The sequence below is a fragment of the Phytophthora ramorum genome (assembly GCF_020800215.1).
Source record: "Phytophthora ramorum isolate Pr-102 chromosome Unknown Phyram_PR-102_s0018, whole genome shotgun sequence".
NCBI classification, from domain to species: Eukaryota; Oomycota; class Peronosporomycetes; order Peronosporales; family Peronosporaceae; genus Phytophthora; species Phytophthora ramorum.
Genome location: NW_027150664.1, coordinates 279,563 through 301,320, shown reverse-complemented (window position 1 = coordinate 301,320; position 21,758 = coordinate 279,563). Strand labels below are relative to the sequence as shown.

The window sequence follows — 21,758 nt, the reverse complement described above, 5'->3', positions numbered from 1 at the left end:
ATGGGGCGGAATCTCAAGGCGAAGGGGGCCAAGCCCGCGACGCAGAAGCGCCGCAAGAAGTCCGGGCTTGGCGCGGGCGGCAGCAGCCCGGCGCTGTCGGCCACGTCATCCTCAGGCGGCGCGTCCACGCCGGGCCACCGCGAGTGCGAGCAGTGCGGCAACAACCTACTGCTGGAGGGCGTGACCAAGGCCTGGCCCGTGGGCAAGAAGAGCGTGGCGTCCACGGGCTGCCAGATCTGCGACTTCGTGGCCTTCCGGCGCTCGCAACGGACCTGTGTTCAGTGCACGCGCACGGGCTGCGACCACTTCTGCGAGTGGTGCGGCAAGGGCTTCCACGCTAAGTGCGCCAAGCAGTGCGACGAGGACGTGGGCAACCCGAATGGCTTCTGCTGTCACAAGTGCGAGGCAGAGCAGAGTGAAGGTCACGACACGGACGAGGAGACCAAGGGCGAGGAGGAGGAAGACGTGGGCTCGCGCTGCGGTAGCTGCCGACTGCCTTTTTCTACCACGGGAAGGGACCACGAGGACGCCAAGGCCGCTACGGGCTTCAAAGTGAACCAGGCGGTGCTGGTGGACAACGATGAGGTGCTGTACAACGCGCTGATCACCGATGTGGACGGCAAGGGCGAGCGCATCAAGATCCACTTCACGCGATGGAGCAAATCGTTTGACGACTGGTACGCGATGGACGACGAACACATTAACGAGAGTCTGGCATGCGACTGCTGCAACCAGTGGTTCCACATCGGCTGTTTGCCGCCGATTAAGAGCTCCGGACGGTGGAAAGACTCGACGTACGTCTGTCCGCGCTGTATTGACGACGCCCGCGCATTCCACAATGGCAACCGGTCGGTTCTGAAGGCGAAGGCGGCGTATATCTCCACGAGCAACGCGATTGCGAAGGCGACGAAGAAGGTGACGTCGCCCAAGGAGACGGAAACGGCTATTGTGACGGTTGCGAAGACTAAGAAGCCCAGTAAAGCGGTTGTGGTGATGGATGACGACGACGAAGGCATGGAGGAGGAGAACGGGGACGAGAAGATGAATGACCAAGAGGTGAAGCTTGCGAAAGCGCAGAGAAAGAAGCGAAAACTGTCCGAATTGAGCGATTCTCCCGTAAAGGGGCTAGCGAATGAAGACTCGAATGGGAAGACTGTGCAATGCGAAGCGAATGGTTCGATCCAGGAGTGTCCGCTGTCTCCACCGGCTGCGAAGGATTCGGCGCCAGCTAGTTCCCCGTCGAAATCCTCTTCAAGCGCGTCGGAACTGAAAACGTCAAAACTAGGAGCCGCGAATGCCTCTGCGAATGCTACTACAAAGGAAGCGAATGCTGGATCCATGGCGAAAATGTCGAAGTCTGTGAATGCGAATGAGGCTGACTCTGTTTCTACGGGCGGTGCTGCGATAATGCACGCATCTCCCGAGCACACGGTGAAGGCAGCTAGTGAAGCTCACAGCTCCCCGTCGAAAGCGGCTTCCGCCAAGATTGGTGCAAGCAGCAAACCGTCCGCGGGGGAGTCCAAGACTGGTAAGCCAGGGAATAAGGACGAGACAGCGTCAGCAGCGCATTCCTCTTGTAACACCGTTCTGTCGATTTTGAACAGCCCACCAACAAATGAGGCACCAACAAAGGCATTTAAACCGAGCGTCACGTCGCTGCCTATGCTGAATTCGGCAGCCAACCGCAACTCCTCAACTGCTGCGTCTACGAAGCCGTCGGTGGCGATGTCGACGAATTTCCAAGTTTACGTGAAAATGGAGCAGAAGAACGGCCGTTTCCCGCTGTGTCCCCGACCGATGCCGAATGTGAAGTCTACTCAAGCAGTTCGGAAGGAGATATCAGGAGCTGCCCCTTCAAAACCAACAAAGGGAACGGCAACTCGAAAATCGAAGCCTGGCACTGGAGGTCGTAGCTCACTCAGCGCGTTTGATATCCTACGGGAAGTGGCATCACAGGAAATTGATGAGAGTGCACCGGTAAAACCGAAGCGTGAGAAGCGCCCACCTGCAAGCCGCGGAAGCAGCGCTAGTGCGAACAAGCGTGCGAAAATGGACGCTTCGAGCACAGCAAACACTACCGCGTCATCTGGGCGGACAGCTCCATCTGCTGTCGCTGGTAATGCTGGTTTGGACGCAAATCAATCGCCACAGACCCGCGAGCGCATCCAGATGAACTCATTTGTGGATTTGCACTTCAGTATCCGCAAGGAAATGTATCTGCGTTTCTGCCGGCTGGAAGAAGAGGGCATGCTGACGCGCGACTCGGCACATTTGCTGCGCTCGCTGATCTACCCGACGTCTGAGCGATTCCAAGACCTCAAGTTTGTCTACTTGGTGAACAAAGACCTGCCATCGGTACAGCTCACAAAACGGTTGCTGGAAGCAGTGCCGTACCCGCCGGGGGTGGCAAAGCCAATTGCTACCACGGTGCCTCACGCTCCCCCCGCTGTAATTCGGTCTCCGCTTGGTGCGAAGAATATTGCGGGGATCCCGATCTCAATGGGGATGTTTTCTGGTGGTCTGAGTCGTACATCGTCTCCTGCGGGAGCTGCGCGCATGAGTCTGCTACCTCCGCCACCAGGCTCGACGTTGCTGAGACCAGAGCCTCCGCGGCCAGATGAGCCCTCACGACATGCGTCTGGAAGCGGCAGCATGTCTCAGCCACAGCCTCCGAGAGCAGGTGCTGGCCCCGTTCCCGCACCTGTCGCGGCTCGGAAGCGGCCCGAGATGCTGCTCATGGAGCAGCTAGCGCCGACGCACCGCCCTGTAACAAGCCAACCACAGCAGCAGCCCCAGCCGCAACAACAACCGCAGCGAATATTGAATTCAAGGTAACAGGCATGTCAGATAGTAAGTAAGTAAGCCTGTAGCACATTGTAGTATAAGAGGGCAGCGAGCACGGCACTTGTATTTAGCTGTAGCCACTCCACGCCACCTCCGAATACGAAATCATTCACACGAGTTCATGCACTTGGCTACACTATGTAGCCATGTGTCGCCCATTCAACCAAAAGTGGTCCACATGATGTCAAAGTGGGGCGGCGATGGCAGCGCAGCGGAGACTTCCCGTGTCTCTCATCGTGGCCTGCTCCGTGAATCGCGTGATCGGCCAACAAGGCAAGCTGCCATGGAATCTGCCAGCTGACTGGGCCTTCTTCAGCTCTGCCACAAAGAAACAAGTTTTGGTGGTCGGTCGAAAGTCCTTCGAAGAGTTCGACGAGCCCATCCCAAATCGGCATACGATTGTCGTGTCCTCCTCGCTGAAACGTCCATCACAAGCTGAAGTTCAAGCTGTTGACGGCCGTTGGACGGGGGTTCAGGTGGCTCGGACGCTGGAGCAGGCGCTGCAACTCGCCGATTCGCATCCGCAGTACGAGAATTGCAGTCGAGTGTTCATTGGTGGAGGTGAGAGGTTGTATAAGGAAGCGATGGTTGTTAAAGTGGCTGAATCGTGCTACGTCTCGAGAGTACACAAGCAAATTGTGGATGGGGATACATTCTTTCCAAAGTGGACGACGCAATTCCCAAATTTGGTGTACTCGGCCAAGACGAACGGAGGAGGCAGCACCAGGTGAGCTTTTTGGCGGTCAAACTTATTTCCTTTTGTTGTTGAGCATAAATCCTGTTTCCTTTTTGATGTCTGCGTGGCAGAGTGAGCTTTGAAATCTGGGGCGCAGAACGGAATGGGTGAACAACATAACATTATCTGAATGCTCGATATCTCGGAGTTATCCTGCCACTGTCGTGTGGATGAGGTAGTTCCTTGGCGCTTATTTTGGGTGAATCTTCTACCAGTAGTAGTCAACACATTCAGGTAAGAAGGAAGCGCTAGGTTTCGTTCCCCGGAATGTATTTCTGAATGTGGACTGCAAATTGTAGTGGTACAGAAGGCCGAGCTAACGTGCCAAGCCCGCTTGTGTAGTAAGAGGTAAAATGCGAACTGAGATTGATCCTGGCTTAGCAACCTAACACGTAGTGCTCTGAAGGAGGCCGCCCTTGGGAGTCTGTGTACCTATGTACCCTCCGAGCTTCACTAGACTTCTGATTTGCACCTAAGTCATCCTTGCGCCATTGAAGGCAGGCGCAGGTGACGATGGGTGCGAAGAGAGATGTCATTCTCCCCGTATGCCAGGATAATGATGGAACCGACTTCAGCAGGGGAAGATCCTGCGGATATTCGTCAGGTACTCTGCGGCTCCGGTGTCAAGCATGACTGTACCGTTATCATGAACGGCCTTGACGACAAAGGGTCCCTTTGAGACTGGATCGGTCTTTTTGCGTTCTCGAGCAGGAACTCGCAGCATCACGTTGTCGCCGACACGGTAGAAATGCTGCACGCGTTTTAGATTTTCTCGTTCGTTGTCCTGTAGAATCGCCATGAATCTTTGCTTCGACAAATAGTTCCAATTCGCGAAGTGCAATTGGCGGGTCAGCATGTCCTCGCCGAACAGCAATTGAGCTGGAGACGCTCGCAAGACAGTGTGGTAACTTGCTCGTATAGCATAGGCGGCGTAGTCGAGTGCGGTTTCGAGCTGATCTTGCAGATCTGGGCGAACACGGAGAATATTCATCAATTCCAGGTGCACGCGCTCGCAGATAGCGTTAGACTGCGGATTTTTTGCTGTGATTGGTTTGTCTTTGGTCGCCATTGACTTCAGAAGCGCTTGGAACTCGTCGCCCGTGAACTCCGGACCACGATCATGAACGACTTGCTTAGGTCGAGGATAACGACACAGCCAGACCCGCTCGAAGCTGATTGCGGTGGCTACGGATCCCTTGCCCCGCTGCACAATCACCTCTAACCAGCGAAATTGTTGCTCAATCGCTGTCAGGCAGTAAAAATCGCCGACTATCGGCCCGAGCAGATCAACGTGAACTACGTCAAAAGGTCGATCAGTATTTGAGACGGGTATCGGTGGAAGATGGCCGTACTTCTGCTTACCACCATGTAACTTTGCACGTTTGCAGTCACGGCACGCCTTGACAAAGTCTGTCACGTCCTTCTCCATGCCGGGCCACCAAAAGGTGGACATTGTGTGGAATTGCTTGTCAGCACCGGGGTGAAGCAAATAGGAGTGATACATTTCCACCAAGTCTTGTCGTAGCGATTCTGGCACCACGATTCTCTTGTGATGATGCAACAAGACGACTCCAAGTGAAGGACGAAGCGCGTAGTCTGGGTCAGCCTGCTTGCTCTCAAGATGCTGAATGATAGTTTTGCAGGTATCATCTTCCAGTTGGTGCTTCTTGACGACTGGACCATCGATGGCGACTTCTTCTTCTTCGACTGCACAGAGTTCTTCTTCACTGGCTTGCTTCACGAAATCGTAGCGCAGCCTCGAAAAAGCATCGGCGCCTACATTCTGGGATCCAGCAATGTATTGCAATTCCAGGCGGTATTCCTCGAGAAGCAGCTTCCAACGCTTGACGCGTAGTGAAGTTTCACGTGGATACAGTAAATTCTTGTGGTCGGTGTGAATGACCACTGGAAATCCCAACAGCATTGTGCGATATTCTTTGAGGATCTCGATCACAGAAAGCAACTCCCACTCCATTGTAGAGTACTTCCGCTGCGTCTCCGTCATGGAACGCGAGAAACATGCAATGATCCTCTTGCCTTGTACAATGACGCCTCCGATTTGGTGTCCGCTGGCATCTGCAAACACGTGAAAGCGGCGACTGTAGTCTGGGAAGGCGAGCCACACGCTTTGAGCCAGGGCAGTCTTGATGCTGTTGAAGGCTGCTGAATCTTCAGAAGTCCATGTAAACGGACAATTCTTCGATGTCAGACGATTAAGTCGAGCTGTCAAAGTCGACTTGTTCGGCACCATGTCGCGATAATAAGAGATCATCCCCAAGAATCTGCGCAGCTCTCGCTTGTTGCGAGGTTCCGCGATCTGCTGTATCGCTTCAACCTTCTTCTTCTGCGGCTGGATTCCTTCCGGAGTAAGCGTGAAACCGAGATAGTCTACTTGATCGCGCAGAATGTGGCACTTTTTGCCGTTAAGAGTCACATCATACTGACGCAGTCGGTCAAATACGATCCGAAGGTGCTCCAATTGCTCCACAGGATTCTGCGAAAACACTAGGATGTCATCCAAGTACACAATGACGAAGTCGAGGTCACCAAGAATCCTTTCCATACAGGACTGGTACTCATCCGGGGCTGTCGAAATCCCCATGGGCAGGCGTTTAAACTGGAATTTGCCGAACGGAAGGCAAAACGCTGTTGCAGCACGGCTTTGGAGGGCGACACGTCGCGCAAAGTAGCCCATGTTAGCATCGAGAGTTGTCATACACTTGGCTTTGCCGAGTCGGAGCAGGATTTCACGGATTTTCGGCACGTAGTAAGGCGAGCGGCGCAAGTACCGGTTGAGCTGACGAAAATCGACTAGGAGTCGAAGCGATCCATTAGGTTTGACCAGGAAAAAAGCTGGCGCTGCCGCTTCCGAGCCGTAAATCTGCTCAACGACGTCTAGTTCCAGGAGTCTTTGTATTTCTCGGCGCGCTGCATCTTCTTGACTGCGAGGGACACTGTAAGGCTTTGCATGCGATGGCGTGTAGTCGACACGCAGAGGAAGTATGTAGTCATTCAGGCGGATTCTGCCGAGACGTCCATTATACAGATCCACGTACTCTTGTAGGAGCTTCAAGTAACAATGCTGCAGAGCAGCTTCCAGGTGTTCCGGCAATAATTCCTCAGGGGTTGCAGCACAATCCTCTCCGGCATACATTTCGTCACTGGCATTGAGTGTGACCTCGTCTTCTGCTGTTTCCTGCGCTGCGGAACCGCTCTCTGTGGTGCGAACAGTCAACTCGCTTCCATCCCAAGTGACACGACCGTTCTTGAAATCAATGGCAAGTCCGAGAGCACTCATTAAATCACGGCCGATGGTCATATGATCCGGAAGCGAAGCCAATACTTCAAATTCATGAATGATAATCGAGTCTCGCTTCAGCTTGGGAATCCGAAAGCGCACCATCATTGAGCCTTCACTTTTTGTGTTTCCCTTGACCAACTTGAAGGAAACTGCGGAGCCTTTGAGCTGGGCTCCCTGCTGCTGCAATTGCTGCATGAACGCACTGCTGATCACGCTGCGCGAACAGCCACTGTCCAGGAGGACTTGGTAGCGCTCTTTGCCCGATTCCAACTTGATCATGACTCTCATTGGTGGTGTTGTAGCAGTCGGTGGCGCGTTGAGCCCGACGAACATGTACTCTTCGTCGCTAGAGCTCCCAGCTCCCTGCTGTCGGTGCTCTACTCGCGTTTGCTGTCGTTGTTGGCGCGGTTGGCCTGTGCGAGACCCACGTCTCTGATCAGCTTGCTGGTGTTCTTCTTGATGGTTGTCGTGGCGAAGGGCGCGACAGTCTGCTGTGTTGTGAGTGGTCGTTCGGTGAAAGGTGCAGTACTTGTTGCTGGTAGTGTGCTTGCTATTGGCATTGTTGCTGCCTCGGCCAGCATGAGCACCTCTGTTGGGCGGCTGACGACTACGGCTGCTGTTATTGTTGCCACCACGATTACGATAATTGTTGCTGCTGCGATGTCCCTGGCCTCGCGAGCTTTCGTGGTTGTTGTTCTTCTTGTCTTGACGATGAAGGCGCTGCTCTCCCTGTTCAATCCGCTCGAAAAAGGGCACAAGGGCAGCCACGGTGGAGTAGACTTGGCCGCTGGCGTCATACTTGTTCTGCCACTCGTAGGGTAGTCCGCGCTTGTAAAGTCGACACAGCGCGTCCTCGCACATCGGTGAGTTCTCGTTGAGACGGGCCAGTGTGTTCTCCATGCGCACTAACGCCCGGAACCGCTTGCTGTATTCGGTGAGCGACTCACTGCGAGCCTTCCTGATCTCCCAGAGTTCTTCTTGTAATTTCTCGCTGTAGTCCGCGGGCAGGACCACGATCGACGCCTTGCGGAGCGAGCGTGTGAATTCTTCGTCCATGCGAGTGTCATCATCTGTGAGAGAGGCGTCAACGAAGGCCTCATGCAGGTCGCCTTCCAGCAAGATGGTGGTGTTCAGAAACTTGTCCTCGACATTCCAGGACTTAAGCGTGGCGAGTTGGTTGAAATGATACACCCATTCCAAGAAGTCCTTTGGTCCTCCGTCGATGAACTTTGGCATTTTCTTCGTCACCACTTCTTCTTCGATCCCTTGTTCCTTGTTCGCTGCACGTACGGTGATCGAATACGTGAGGTAGCGTTCCTTGTCATCCTTGAGCGCGGGGCGGCTCATTGTTGAGGGTTGGCGGCTGACGGGTGTTCCAGGTCGATGATGCTGATTTGAAATATTTCAAAGTGCCAAGCCCGCTTGTGTAGTAAGAGGTAAAATGCGAAGAGAGATGTCAAACGAGCTTAGGTTCGAGTGATTTGTCTGGAAATGGCTTTGGCCACTACCTATTATAAGCTTAGTAGCTTGCTTCACTCGCACATGCTGCAAATTCTCATGACGAATCGACCGTCTTCAAGCATTATGTAGCCATCTCGACTGAAGCGTAACTAGGGTACGCTATACTCAAGGGTTACACTTTGGGCTGGCTGGTCATTCCAATGGCGGAGACTGAGCCCAAGTCGAGCAAACCCAAGCCGTCCCTGGACGTGTACAAGCAGAGCTTCCGCGAGTACCTGGTACGAGTAACCTTTTCACCACCTTTGCCATAACTGCACTGACATAGTTGCGTCCCTCAGCGCGAGACAGATGCCGTGAAGGACGAATCGGAGCTGGAGCAGCTCATGACGCTGCTGCACGAGCCGCTGCCCGTGTCGTTCCGCCTCAATTTGCACCGTCCGGACGCCACCAGGTACTGCCAATTGAGTTGTTAGTGCAGAATTGTAAGACGCTAATGCAAAACTTGATTTTGCACAGACTCAAAGCGCTGCTGGCCACGACGCTGCAGTTCCCCAGTGGCAAGTACTCCCACGGAGAAATTCCTGTGAATCCGCCCAAGTGAGTGCAAATTGATATTTTTGCTGTTGTTTCGAGTGAATTTCTAATGATTTTATATTTCTTTGCAGGCCGATCGCGTGGTACCCGCTGGAGAATGTTGCGTGGCAGCTGGACTGCGGACGTGTCGCTCTTTCAAAGAGTGGTGAGTGGCTGTAAATGCTGCAGTTTTTGGGTGGTAAAGTGTGAAATTAATGATGTTGCTGTTGTTTTTGTTGCTCAGCACCCAAGCATGAAGATGTGCGAGCATTTCACTCGTGTTTGTTGGAGCAGACGGATCGTGGAAACATCGACCGCCAGGAGGCGGTGAGCATGCTGCCAGTGCTGTTTCTAGACGTGCAGCGCGGACACCATGTGCTAGATATGTGCGCCTCGCCTGGCTCAAAGACAACGCAGGTTCTCGACTTTTTGCTCTCGTCTGAAAGCAGCGACAAGGGAGGGCAGAGCGGCTTGGTGATTGCCAATGACTTGGACAAGAAGAGAGCGTATATGCTGGTGCATCGTCTTTCGCGGAACACTTTGCGCCGTGCTGTGGTGACTTGCGGCGCGGGTGATACGTTCCCTGGTCTCTACGATGCCGAAACGAAGACCTTGCAGCCTACCAACGTCTTCGACCGTGTGCTGTGTGATGTGCCTTGCAGTGGTGATGGTACTCTGCGTAAGAACCAGGCGTTGTGGAAGGAATGGCATATTGGCCAAGGCCTCACCTTGCACCCGATTCAGCTGGCATTGGCCCTACGTGGAGCTGCACTGCTCAAAATTGGAGGCATCATGGTGTACTCAACGTGCTCGTTCAACCCTGTTGAGAATGAGGCTGTGGTCGCGGAGCTGCTGCGTCGTGCTGGAGGATCACTGGAGCTGCTAGACGTCTCGAAGAAGATGCCGCAGCTCATTGCGCGTCCTGGCAGATCCAAATGGCGTGTTGGCTGGCGTTCAAAGTCCAAGTCTACGCACAAGGGCCATCTCTTCAAGGAAGACAACAGCAGTGAATCCCAGGGCCTGCACCAATGGTTCGACAACTACGATGCCCTCTCCCAGGACCTGCGTGGCCGTGTTAAGCGCTCCATGTTCCCGACTGAAGGAGCTATTGCCCAAGAGCTGCACAAGACCCTACGGCTCATTCCGACGGACCAGAACTCAGGAGGCTTCTTCATCGCTGTGCTGCGCAAGGTGGCTGATTTGCCTGGTGAAGAAGGCTGTCAAGAAGGACTCGCTCCGCTGGAAGAAGTGCTGGCGACCCCACCCGCTGACTACGTTTGCAAGCTCTGTGGGAATGGAGGCCACTTCCTGAAGACCTGCGAGAAGTATTTACCGGACACGGAATTCACTGCTTCTAACTCATCGCTGAAGCCCAAGAAGAAAAAGCAGCGTACAGAGGATTCGACAGCAACGGCAAAGAAGACGGAAAAGAAGCGTGAGACGCTCTATCGTCCAGTGGGGGACGATGTGTGGCAGCAACTGCGTGATTTCTACGGCCTGCAGGACGAGACCTTGAAGGTACACATTGTAACGTGCATTGGACATCAGAGTATTTGAACGAGCATCGACTAACAATGGCGATTTGTGTTCGTGTACAACAGGAGCGCTTCTGGTGCCGGTCCGACACAGCAGCAACTGTAAACTACGTGGACAGGGAGATTTCTGATGCCTGCCTGGGTGGAGCCGCTCTCGATGTAAGTACCATTGTGCAATGCGTGCGTTGGTGCTAGCAGTTTGCACGCTTCTGACCCTTTGGTAAATGTCGATGCGCATGAACAGATCGTGAACACGGGACTCAAGGTGTTCACTAAGGTTACTGAGCGTGGAGAGGTGTTCTACCGCCCCTCAGAGGAGAGCCTTGGCTTTTTCGATGACTTCTTTACCAAGCGACGGCTGGACATCCCCATCGCTGACTTGTCCAGTCTGCTTCAGAACGCAGAGCAGCACGTGGCGTTCGAGACATTGTCGTCAGACCTGCAGAAGTCATTGGAGGGCATGTCGCTAGGCCCTGCTGTTGTCCGGGTCCAGGCACACGAGCACGTTCGTATCAATATCTGGGTCGGCAAGGGATCAATTCTACCGCGTGTGTCAAAGGCCATGCGCGGGGAGGTCGAAGACGCGCTCAAGCTGTGCACACAACTCTAGATTGATAGACTGCTAAACTCAGGATGCCTGCCTGGCGGCGAGTGCCCTTGCTCGCATTCCCCGCACAAGGAAATAGAACGAGTCTTTTTTACCTGCGACTTCTTCCTCATTGTCTTCATTGCCGCTATGCTGCCGACGTTGGCGGGCAGGCGTTGCAGTCTGCCGGCCAGGGAGTTGGTGGACTCGTGCTGGAGTAGTTCGAGAGGCTTCAACCGTTGACGCAGCGTTCGGTGCGTCCGAATTGAGGATATTCGTGAAGACTTCCATGAAGTCTCGCTTCGGGATGCCCATTAAGCTGCTGTCGTTATTCTCGATCCACATGCCCAGCACGAGCATGGCGAAAACGAGCAGAGCCACAATGGCTCCGATGCTGGAACCAACCATTGATGTTAGTATAGTACTGTGCGTTCCAACAGATAGAAGCAGGAACTCACTGGTATCCCCGAGTCAGCTTGTAGCTCTTGACCACAACGTGCCCGTGATTTCCGATGAGGATGCCCGCGAAGCCCATCAGCCAACTCCCCAGAATCTGCGAGATGAATCGCGTCGCCAATAGTAACTTACATAGCGCGATGTAGATCACAATCGTGACGAAGATCAGCTGCACCACCACTGACTGCGTGTGCAGAATAGCAGGCAGCAGGACGACCACAGCCATGTGACAGTCGACGCAGGGGAATCCTCCCGCGTCTTCTTCGATGCAGCGTCGGTCTTGCAACTGCCACAGCGGATGACACAAATCAATTGGCCGTGGACTCTGCGCCAAGTACTGTAGAACCACCACCGCCAGCAGGTTGCCAACACAGATCCAGAAGTACGGGAACCCGAACTCGGGAGTCATGGTGATGAACACGAACCTGAAGCAAAACAGACGAAAGTTGTCACAACTCTCGGCCCATTCCAACTGTTTGACAGGCTCCACGCACCATATGAGCAGCGAAATGTCTTGCGTCCGCCGCCGAGATGTCGTGGAGTGCACGAACGTCCTCAGCCACGGACGTTCCTACCCGATCAACATTTGTGTCTCAAAAAGCATCCACACACCCAAATCGGACCAAAAGCGCACCTCTTTCTGCTGCACGAACCAGGTAATCGCCGCCATATCGCATTGCAGTAACGGATGCAGCTCCACGACTTCCCCGTCGTCGTCCGCATCCTCTCGAAAGCGCACACGCCGCATGGTAAGGAAGATACTGTGTGAGCTCCAAACGTCGTACTTGAAAACCGATTGGACCGAGCTTTATCACGTTTGACGAGGTATACGGACCACACGACCCCACGACCGTGAGTCGATGGTTGTGGCAGTCGCACCAAGCGGATCAAGTCGCCCGCGTCTTGCACTGCAGGTCGGAAATGCACCATCAAGTGGCATCCTTTGCCGCCTCGCACTTGAGGCTGCACTTGATCTCTCCAGCGGTTGCTGCAAATTGGAACAAGTGTCTAGCACCCACTTTGACGGGCATGGTGCAAATCGACAGCTGGGCTTAGTGATGTGTGGGAATCGTCGACGATCAAGTCAAGCGGAGTTGACTCCGCTCTCGAGGGTGGACGTCCTGTGTCGTCCTTCGTGATGATGGTGCAAATCGGGACGCGCACGTACCCTTGGCCAGCGCTAAAGACCAGTCCAGCGGCTCAGTTGGGAATCACCGTCGTCCACCACAGTGCAAAGTGGCCAGAGAGTATTAGACAGCATGACAACCGTCGACGCCGATCGTGTCGCGCCCGAGACTTCGGCGTGCGAAGATGACAGGTGCGTCGCAATTGCACAGTGCAAATTGATGGCTTTGGTGGTTGCTGATGTTGCTGCTGTAGACTCGACGTGCCTGGTGTGGTGACGGACTTCCTGCTCATGGGCTCCGTGAAGCACGCGATGGACGAGCAGCTCCTCAAGAACCTGCAGGTCGCGTGTCTCGTGGACGCCGAGAACCCGCGGAAGCGCTCGGCGCACCCGGACGTGGCGGTGGACCCGACGGTCGAAATGGGTCGCATCGAGCTGGACGACGACTTCTCCTACGACGCGTTCAAGGTCAACATCACGAGCGCTAACAAACTCATGCAGATCGCTCGCTCCGACAACAAGACGGTGTTTGTCTTCTGCACCCACGGTAACAACGAGAGCGCAGTGGTGTGCATCGCCTACCTCATGGTCGTGGAGCAGTGGAGTCTCGACCACGCGTACCGACACGTGCTGCAGAAGCGGCCAGCCAGTGCCCCGCGCAAAACCTACGTCGAGAAGGTGAGCTGGGCTTGGTACAGTCCAACAGTAGCTGTGTTTCTAACCGGCATTGTCTTTGAATGCAGCTACGGACGCTGGAGCTCGAGACTCATGGCCGCGTGACGCTCCGCTCCGACCAAATTGGTCCCAGCATGATGGACATCATGCTTGGACTACGTGGCCAGAGTCCTGTGGGCGATGACATTGATGAGCGCAGCAGCCAAGCGACGGAAGGAGGCATGTCGACGGTCGAGCGTGCGAGTGTCATGTCGAACTTCTCGGTTGCCACTGGGCGCACGAACGGCAGATCCATTCGTGAGACGACGATCATTGCTGAGCAGGAAGACGACCCCATTGCTGCGGCGAAGAACAAGGTGCACCCGCACTTATCGCCGGTGTTTGGACGAAAGAAGTCCAAGGCACACAAAGGAAGCTGCGTCATCAGCTGATCCTTGCTTGATTTTCATCGGTTAGTAGGTAGAAATGCCTCCGAGTGGCAGGAGGCTAATATAATACGTGAGAGTAAGGAATGAAGCTTGTCAGGGACGTCAGCTAGCAAAACATCCGTTGGAGAGCGCATAACGGAGGCCCTCCTGGCTGAGGCTGGTATCTTGGATAGCTGCGTGAGTCCTTTGACCCTACAAAGTGCAACCTCATTATTGACAGGTACCTCCAATGCCAGGAAACTCACAGTTCACCTTTAGCAACTATGGGACTTGTTTTACGCTGCAATTTGTTGTCCTTGGTCGCCCCGCCGCCGTCCGACTCATCGCTTGAAGAAGGGAGGAAACACGTCTTCTGCACCGACCAGGACTTGTGCACAGCTCTGGTAGCTGCTGTCGAACGGCACTTGGAAGTTCTTTTGGCACATTTAGCCGGAAAACTCGCACTCGAAGTTGCCTTTAGCTCGAGCTGCTCAACGGAAAGCTGGAATAACACAGCACACAATCAGCTCGGCTACAGAAATCTTCAAGGTGCTCAGCACTAATTCCTACCGGATTCCTTGAACTATCTACGTGGGTTATAGCATTCGAGGCGACTAATTTCCTCATCTTGGTGCGTTTGGTACGACTTTGTCCCAGAGGAGAGTGACTCCCAGTCATCAATTAATGCTTGTGTTGCCGATTTTTTCTCCACGTGGCAGATTCCGCACTGGGACCAACTTATCCCAGTGCGGAATGCAAAGGAAATGTTGAAGTTGAAGTTTCCGTCAAAAGGAAAGTGTGCCTCTTTCACTTTCGTTTTCGCCGTCTGCAGCTCCAATGACGAAGCGCGAGAGTCCAGACGGGGAAACTCGAGCGCCAGCCTGCAAGAAGAAGCGCTATGCGCGCTGGGAGGGGGAAGAACGAGAAATCATGCTTGAGGCGTGTCAGAATGCGGGCGGCATCGACGCGAACAGCATCATAGCCGAGTATACCCAGAAGATGAATGCTTTGGGCAAGTCACCGAGAGGGTTTGAGGCTTGCTTGTCGAGGATCCAGCGTTGGCGCTCCGAGTTTGGGGGCAACATCAGAGTGAAGACCCAGTGGACTTCTGAGCTGCGGCAACTCGTGAGGGATCTCAAGGTGAAGGGAAACTCTGTCAAACAGATTAGTGGAATTATGAGTAGGAAACTAGGCAGGACAGTTTCGATTCGAACAGTCTATTATGCCCTTCATATCACCGGACCTGGGCAGATGAAGAGCGACGTCTCTGAGACTGCTGAGACCAAGGCAACGTCGGACACGGATACGGAGGACGAGTATGAAGCAACTTCAGGTACAGAAATCTCAACTATGACGGCTTCGGCTGCCGATGCTTCGTCAAGTGAAACAGCAAGCGAAGATCCGCTTCGAAACGCTACAGCGAGCAACAGTGCGACTGCGCAAACTCCACTGGATCAACAGACAACGACGGATTGGAAAATTGCCGATGCGCTTCAACAACTGGCGGGCGCTTACAAAATTCTCGTCGACTCCAGTATCGTCCGCCTGAACGAAAGCCGATCGGATTTGGCAATCCGGTTTTTCGTAGATGGGTTCAAGGACACCACGTGTGTGGCTGATCGCGTTCAGTTTATTAGACAGCTCGCCACGGACCAGACTACGGCAACCATGTTCTCTGGAATGGACGATGAAAGCCGCCGATTTCTAGTCAACGAGTTCTTAGCAGGGAACTAGGGAACCTTGTCTTGCTTTTGATTTCATTTGGGCTGAACGCTCTCTCCACTTACTTAACTTCGTAATATCGCCAACAAACAGCAAAGAACGAGCTGTGATAATAAGCTGGTCCAACGGCAAAGTCTGGTCTGATAGCTGAGACCCGAAATAGCGAGACTGATGATGCTTTCCAGAGCTGATTCCTTAATTATCTTGGACGCGACGGTGGTCTGCTGCGTTGTGAACTTGACAGGTGATTGCTATGGGGTTCGAAAGGAGCGACGAAATGCCGCGAGGAATGGACACCGTCTACGACTGGGTGGATCAGTTCAGATTCTCGAGACCGATGAAAAATACAGCAAGGGATTTCTGTGATGCAGGTGCATTCGAAGATGGTTGAATAGCTGTCTCTGCGTATTTGCTAACCATTATTCAAAACTTGGGCATTTGTTTTTATCGACATATAGTATTGCTCGCTGAAATTCTGGCGCAGTTGGTGCCTGCGTGGGTGCAACTTCACAATTATCCTTCCACTCATCGATTCCAGCAAAAGAGGAGCAACTGGGAAACACTAAACCGTGAGCATTCACTGCTTCGAAGTGGTGAAGTTGTAGATGAAACTCAACCAGATTTTGCGACTATTTTGTGAACAGGCAAAGTGCTTACAAGACTAAAGTGTGGGATTTCTGACAAACACCAAGAGGACCTGGCCAATGCTGTGCCTGGAGCCATTGAACTGCTTCTAATCCAAGTCAAGAAAGCTGTACGTTGAGAGGAACTGATACTTTATCTTGTCGAGTTAGCAGCTGATGTATAACATTTTTCTGCTGTCTACAGACTGCAAATAGTCCTTTCTTGCAGGCCAAGCACGCTTCCGCGTCCATGAAAACTGGTGAAAGTACATCACCACGGTCTCGCTCTTCATCTTCTACGAGCTCACCACAATCTACCCCCTCTCCAAGGAAGCAGAAAGAATCGCCAAGATCCCTACATTTGAGCACCGCGTCGCTACGCGTGGACTCTCTCCAGCAAGACTCTATGGCAACGTCATTTTCCAAGCTTCTTGAGTTGATGTCAGATACAACCGACGAATTTGATGAGGCTGCGAAACCTTTTCACACGAAAGCAAGAAGCCGAGCTCACACTGCGCCAAGCTTTCAGCTGAAATCGCAGACACAAGCACTTACCACACGCCCACTCACCCCAAATTACGCGAAACCAACGCTATCGAACGTGGCGATGTCTCGCCCAGGGAGTGTGGGTGCAAAATCACGGGTGCCCCAAGCATCTCCGTTTGTGTTCGATCTGAAAACTGACCAAGTGTCGAAAGCAAGCCCTCCAGTAAAGCCTGAAGAGAGCCCGAAAACTGGTAAAAAGCATCTGCCGTCCGACACGAACGAATTTCAAGAAGGCTCTTTCGTGTATTTTCAGTCATCCGAGGCTCTCCCAGCAGCGTTTTTGTTTGGCGACCCCGAAGATCAAGCTCAAGTTGCTCGTGTGATCCGGACCTTATCGTCAGGCGAATGCACGTTGCAGCTCTACAGACGTGTGCCATCCTGCGACTCTCCTCAAAACAGCCCCAACAACAAGACAAGGTGCTACTTCGCGACGCCACACTTAATCGACTGTTGCAGCACGTTGCTGCACACCATGCCAAACATCATATTCGACCCCCACACGAACACGTGCGAGTGGCATGTACGCGACAAGAAACTGAAGTCGAAAACTCGCTCCAAGCCGATGCAATTCAACTCTCCACCACCTTCTCGACACTTTTACACCGAAATCCTGAATCGAGTGACGTTCTCGCCAGCTAATCTTGCAGCGCCAATCAGCCAGACAGCAGAAAGTATCATCCCGGTGGTGTGTCTTCCGTGCCCTCGCTTTGCCGAATCGTTTCGCATTCCTGTTCAGCCAACTGTGTTCCCAAAAGTGCGCGTAGATCTCGTTTTTGAGCTGCCTGATCGATTTCCTCGCCGACGCCAGGTACCGCAATGAAAGCTGTGAAGAAGAAAACTACTGCATTGGAAGACCCGCAAGTTAAAAATCAAAGAAAATAGTACCGCTTAGTTACAGTGTTTACAAACCCGACTACGAAGGTAGCCACTTGCAATTTTTTGTTGCATCGCCGCACCTACGCAGTGGAATTTGAAGAAGTGGAGTTGGTGAACTCAGTGCCACAGACACTTAAGATGCTGTTGGAGAATGCGCCGACCCCTGCAGCCTGAAGTTCCTCCTCACCCTCGACTAAAACCATCGCCAGTCCAGCATCCAGATGCCAATCAATGTGGCAGTGGAAGATCCAGACACCAGGGTTGTCAGCGGTGAAGCGCAGCACAACATATCCGTGGTTGGTGCACGCGCCGCTGTCGTCGGTATCGCACGGAGGAACTGTGTACACGTCACGCTTCATGGCCCCGGAGAGCTTCAAGTTCAAATTGCCGGCTTGGATATCGGAGAGTGACGCCGCGCCGCTTCCGACGACCCAAGGTGAATGCGTGTGCAAGTGGAACGGGTGTTGCTCGTTCATGTCGTTGACCAGCACCACCTCAATGTGCTTTCCGTACTCGATTTTGCGTGCGAGGGCCGTGGCTGGCAGCTCCTCCGTTTTCAAGCCGGAAGCGATCGTGAAAAGCGGTGGCTCCTCAGGCGCAGCAAAGTGAAGATAGTCGGCCCCGTCAATCGAAAAGTATCCAAGTCCGAAGCGGAAGTCGAACTCGAGAATGGGTCTGTCCGAAGGCACCGTGGGCAGCACAGAAGGCTCGAGGGGGGTGAACTCAAACTCGTTGATAGTGGTCGTCTCTGTCCAGTCGGCAGAGGTCGGGTCGGCTTCATCATCGTCTTCGTAGTAGATGACGGCCAACCCCTCGTAGTTGAAGCCGTCCCCGGCGACGGCGGCAGTACCAGCAGTCCACGGGAGTCCATACAGGGCCGTGGCGCGAATCCAGAAGGACCCGATTGCGCTACTCGACGCGGCTTTGGCCTCCACGATGATATCGTAACGCTGTCCAGCGTTGATTCGGATCGTAGTGATTTCGTCCGAAGGCTCGAGGTATTCGCCATCCGCTGCAACGACCGAGAACTCGTGGCCGTCGATGCTGAAGTCGAGTGGGGCAAGCGCGCCCATGTTGATAAGGCGCAGGCGATACTTGTTGCCGGCTTCGAACTTGAACCGAGAAAGAGGCTGGTCCGTGTTGCACTCCGTGTAGCCGTGGGAGGCCGCGGCCGTGCAGTTGTAGCGCCCAAGACTATTAATCACCACGCTGTCCCACATGGGCACCACTCCGGGCGATGCGTGGTACAGATCCGCAATCTGGAGGGTATATTCCTCAGCTACGTCTTGCTCCCAAGACTGTTGTTGATCCGCCGGAGCGTGGACAATCAACGGTCCTCGCAGATCGAAGGCGTATTGAGTACCATGGTGGCTGTGCCACCAAAAGGTGCCAGCCCTTTCGGGGGTGAAGGTGTAGACAGCGGAGCCTCCCGCGGCGATGCCACACTGAGTGATGTCCGAGGTGCCGTCCATTTCTTGCGTACCGAGTTGCTGCAGACCGTGCCAGTGCAGACACGTAGGCTCGTCCAATTCGTTGGTAACCGTGACTTGAACGGTTTGGCCCAGCTCGACCTCAATGAGCGCGAGTGTGGCGGAAGCATCGTTGATGCCGTAGGAAGTCAAGGAGACGCCGTCGCATGCCGTGGAGATGTGCGTCACACGCCAGTCGTACGTGACTGTGGAGTTGTCGGCCGAAGCGCAACTCGAGAGCAACAAGAGACTCAGCAACGCAGAGACGAAGAAGTGGGCGATACCCATGGCGAAGGTGGGTGTGTACTGGGAATGGCAGTGTTGATGAAAGAGTGCAAATTGCAGAATGACTAGCGAGACCCTGGCTTCCACGATGTGACCGCTATCAACAAGATCGCAGACCGCCGGCAAGCTAGCCTAGTGGCTACGTTTTTGAAGCTACACCCCTCATGATACAAGTAAAATTTCCACCTCTTCAGGCATCAGCTAGACTGTCTGTCGGCAACAACCGCGACGGGTACATTTCGGAGACCGAGCAACAGTCAAGTCATTCTCACCGATCGAAATCCGGTCGCAGGGTGTGGATTAGCGAAAAGTAGTTTCCAATCTAAACGATTCCATGATTCTTCAAGAGTGTTGTACGTCGCTTTTTTTGCAGTCGCATTCATTACCTTTGGGTTGGTTGCAGTTTGCAAGTCCCGTGTGGTCCTTCTGGTGAAGACGAGTATATTCTCTGAACAGATTGCCCTCCAGCCGGACATCAAAGTCCAAGGAAGATAAGGCAAGGTAGCAACACCCCTTGCCTTGGTGTAAAGCTAGCGCCGCCGGCGTCTAGATTTCCTGTCTCAGTTGCAGCTGACGACGATGGCGATGGCTGCACAACGAAGGTTGAAGCGAGCATATCACTGAGGCAACGATCGGTCGAGAGCGGTCTGATAGACCGTCAATGTTTTGAGCGACGAGGTGTAAACAAGGCTGCAACTGCAATGACGGCCTCCGAATTTTGCTGTGCGATCCGGAGGCCTTTCATGGGAGCTTCAGCTTGGCGAGGCAAGTCTCCGTTGTGAAAGCTGATGCTGGGCAGACCTCATTCGCTAATGCTGAGTGTTGCTGATGGACCACAGCGTATATTGTACAGGCCTTGTATTACAAACATTGGATAGCCCGCTTGTGAATCACAAGTTGTGATATCCCCGCACCGCCGGATGGCTTTCAGGTTGAAGTGAGCTGGCCGAATGACGTGCGTCCCACTTCTGTCCTGAGATATTGAGATTTTGCTATATTACGAGTTAATGTACTGGTTTTGGAGAGGTAGCGCACGCTCTCTGCGCCTGCAAGTCGGCAATACAAATGGCGTTTCAATGATCACCCACCCTTGATGTGACCCTCGCCACCACACATAAGGTTTGCAACAGGAGGCGAGTCACCATTGCCGTGAACTGGAGCTCGTGTACGCTGGGTTTGACACATTAAATGTATAGGTATCCCAGCGCAGGCTTTCACAGGCGCTACCGCCATGTTCGCTGCTGGAATAACGAGCTCGGGGCGCCTCATCCTGTCGCCACTACGTTCTGCACTTCGAGCAGCGCTTTGGCACGGTCAGCTGCACTCGCCGTGGCCAACCCGGGATCATCCACGCGTCGACTGTCGACAGTCGACTCGACTGAGGTCGACTGTTGACTTTTGACGAATCCTTTCTGCGCTTTGAACAGTCTTCCCTTAATCACAGCAGCATGCAAGTGCACTGCATCGAGAGTCGACCACTCGGGCGCCCCGGGCAGCCCGTAAAAAGGGCGACTTTCCTGTGTGTGCGTCTTCGCACACGAGTTGCAACATCTTCGTCGCTGAATGAATGCGGTCCAGGAGGCCACAGCTATGGACAGTTGCCTGCATCGCGACAAATTTCTAGCTAGGGTCCTACCTGCCGCCAGTCACCATGCTGTCCATCACCCACGGGCCGCTCCCGGCCCGTAGGTATCGGGCACCACATTATTGTCGATGATTTTCGCGCGCTCCAAGTAAACTTAGCTCGTTGGAACAGGCTTCTCTTGTGCGTCGTGCCTGTTGCTTGCTGGCTACTGGCACTTCAACAGGCGGGCACAATCTCGCCTCACTCTCGATCAGATTCCTCCGCGCGAGCTGTGTATCAATCAACTAGTCCAGACCAACCAGCAAACCCATGAATCCATGGCGCCAACGATCCGCAGGATCATGTATAACTGCACCGTTCAGTTGAGTTGAGGCAGGAATACATCCCGTTCCTTTGTGTTACGTGAGTGCTTCATCTTGCAATTGGGTTTTCCCGTTCGAGGCGACCGGATTCATCTAGCATGAACGGGGCATCACCTGAAATGCTCAGGTACAGTACTGTACTTGACTAAGACCTCACCAAAGCGAAATAGCTACAATTTCAATGGTGTCCGTATCATCGGCTTGATCTATCTTCATTGGCAGTGATTGCGCACAGTACCCAGCAAATGTATCAACTGGATATTGTTTAGCACTGAGCCATTCCAGAGCCGCTTCGGGCACGTTACCTTAGCGCCTTCGCCACCAGCAGTGCTGAAAATTGTCATATGAAGTCGACAGAGATACCCGACTTCAACCCGTCTGCATTTTCAAATTCACTTCTCCCAGCCGACCAAAACCTACTACACCCTTGACGCACAGCACTACCAACACCACTACTATCATACAAGTTTCAACGGTGCTTACCAAGATACACAAGAGCACCATGCCGCCCCCCAAATTATTTTCAACGCCGCCTTCATCGCATTAATCAGTGCCGCATTCCAAACCGCCCCGTGCTCAACCGACGTCGT

At 53.6% G+C, this 21,758-nt stretch overlaps 7 protein-coding genes across 7 annotated transcripts; 5 read left to right on the top strand and 2 right to left on the bottom strand.

The window, feature by feature from the left end:
* KRP23_13535 (uncharacterized protein) lies at positions 1-2,835 on the top strand (the record flags this gene model as incomplete). Its single annotated transcript, XM_067884258.1, has 1 exon — positions 1-2,835. One exon carries the CDS (start codon positions 1-3, stop codon positions 2,833-2,835), a length of 2,835 nt encoding a protein of 944 aa, XP_067738293.1.
* Positions 2,836-3,044: 209 nt separating this feature from the next.
* Positions 3,045-3,691, top strand: KRP23_13534 (Dihydrofolate reductase; the record flags this gene model as incomplete). Its single annotated transcript, XM_067884257.1, has 2 exons — positions 3,045-3,571; positions 3,652-3,691. The coding sequence occupies 2 exons, from the start codon at positions 3,045-3,047 to the stop codon at positions 3,689-3,691; spliced, it is 567 nt and encodes a 188-aa protein (XP_067738292.1).
* Positions 3,692-8,542: 4,851 nt separating this feature from the next.
* On the top strand, positions 8,543-11,060 carry KRP23_13533 (RNA cytosine C(5)-methyltransferase NSUN2; the record flags this gene model as incomplete). The annotated part of the gene is made up of 7 exons (XM_067884256.1): positions 8,543-8,620; positions 8,681-8,793; positions 8,859-8,939; positions 9,008-9,081; positions 9,160-10,433; positions 10,517-10,609; positions 10,695-11,060. The coding sequence occupies 7 exons, from the start codon at positions 8,543-8,545 to the stop codon at positions 11,058-11,060; spliced, it is 2,079 nt and encodes a 692-aa protein (XP_067738291.1).
* An 18-nt stretch (positions 11,061-11,078) lies between these two features.
* On the bottom strand, positions 11,079-12,240 carry KRP23_13532 (uncharacterized protein; the record flags this gene model as incomplete). The annotated part of the gene is made up of 4 exons (XM_067884255.1): positions 11,079-11,430; positions 11,495-11,917; positions 11,987-12,063; positions 12,127-12,240. 4 exons carry the CDS (start codon positions 12,238-12,240, stop codon positions 11,079-11,081), a joined length of 966 nt encoding a protein of 321 aa, XP_067738290.1.
* A 511-nt stretch (positions 12,241-12,751) lies between these two features.
* KRP23_13531 (Dual specificity protein phosphatase lip-1) lies at positions 12,752-13,724 on the top strand (the record flags this gene model as incomplete). The annotated part of the gene is made up of 3 exons (XM_067884254.1): positions 12,752-12,810; positions 12,873-13,296; positions 13,362-13,724. 3 exons carry the CDS (start codon positions 12,752-12,754, stop codon positions 13,722-13,724), a joined length of 846 nt encoding a protein of 281 aa, XP_067738289.1.
* Positions 13,725-14,537: 813 nt separating this feature from the next.
* KRP23_13530 (uncharacterized protein) lies at positions 14,538-15,434 on the top strand (the record flags this gene model as incomplete). Its single annotated transcript, XM_067884253.1, has 1 exon — positions 14,538-15,434. One exon carries the CDS (start codon positions 14,538-14,540, stop codon positions 15,432-15,434), a length of 897 nt encoding a protein of 298 aa, XP_067738288.1.
* A 2,113-nt stretch (positions 15,435-17,547) lies between these two features.
* On the bottom strand, positions 17,548-19,224 carry KRP23_13529 (Laccase; the record flags this gene model as incomplete). Its single annotated transcript, XM_067884252.1, has 1 exon — positions 17,548-19,224. One exon carries the CDS (start codon positions 19,222-19,224, stop codon positions 17,548-17,550), a length of 1,677 nt encoding a protein of 558 aa, XP_067738287.1.
* Positions 19,225-21,758: the final 2,534 nt, after the last annotated feature.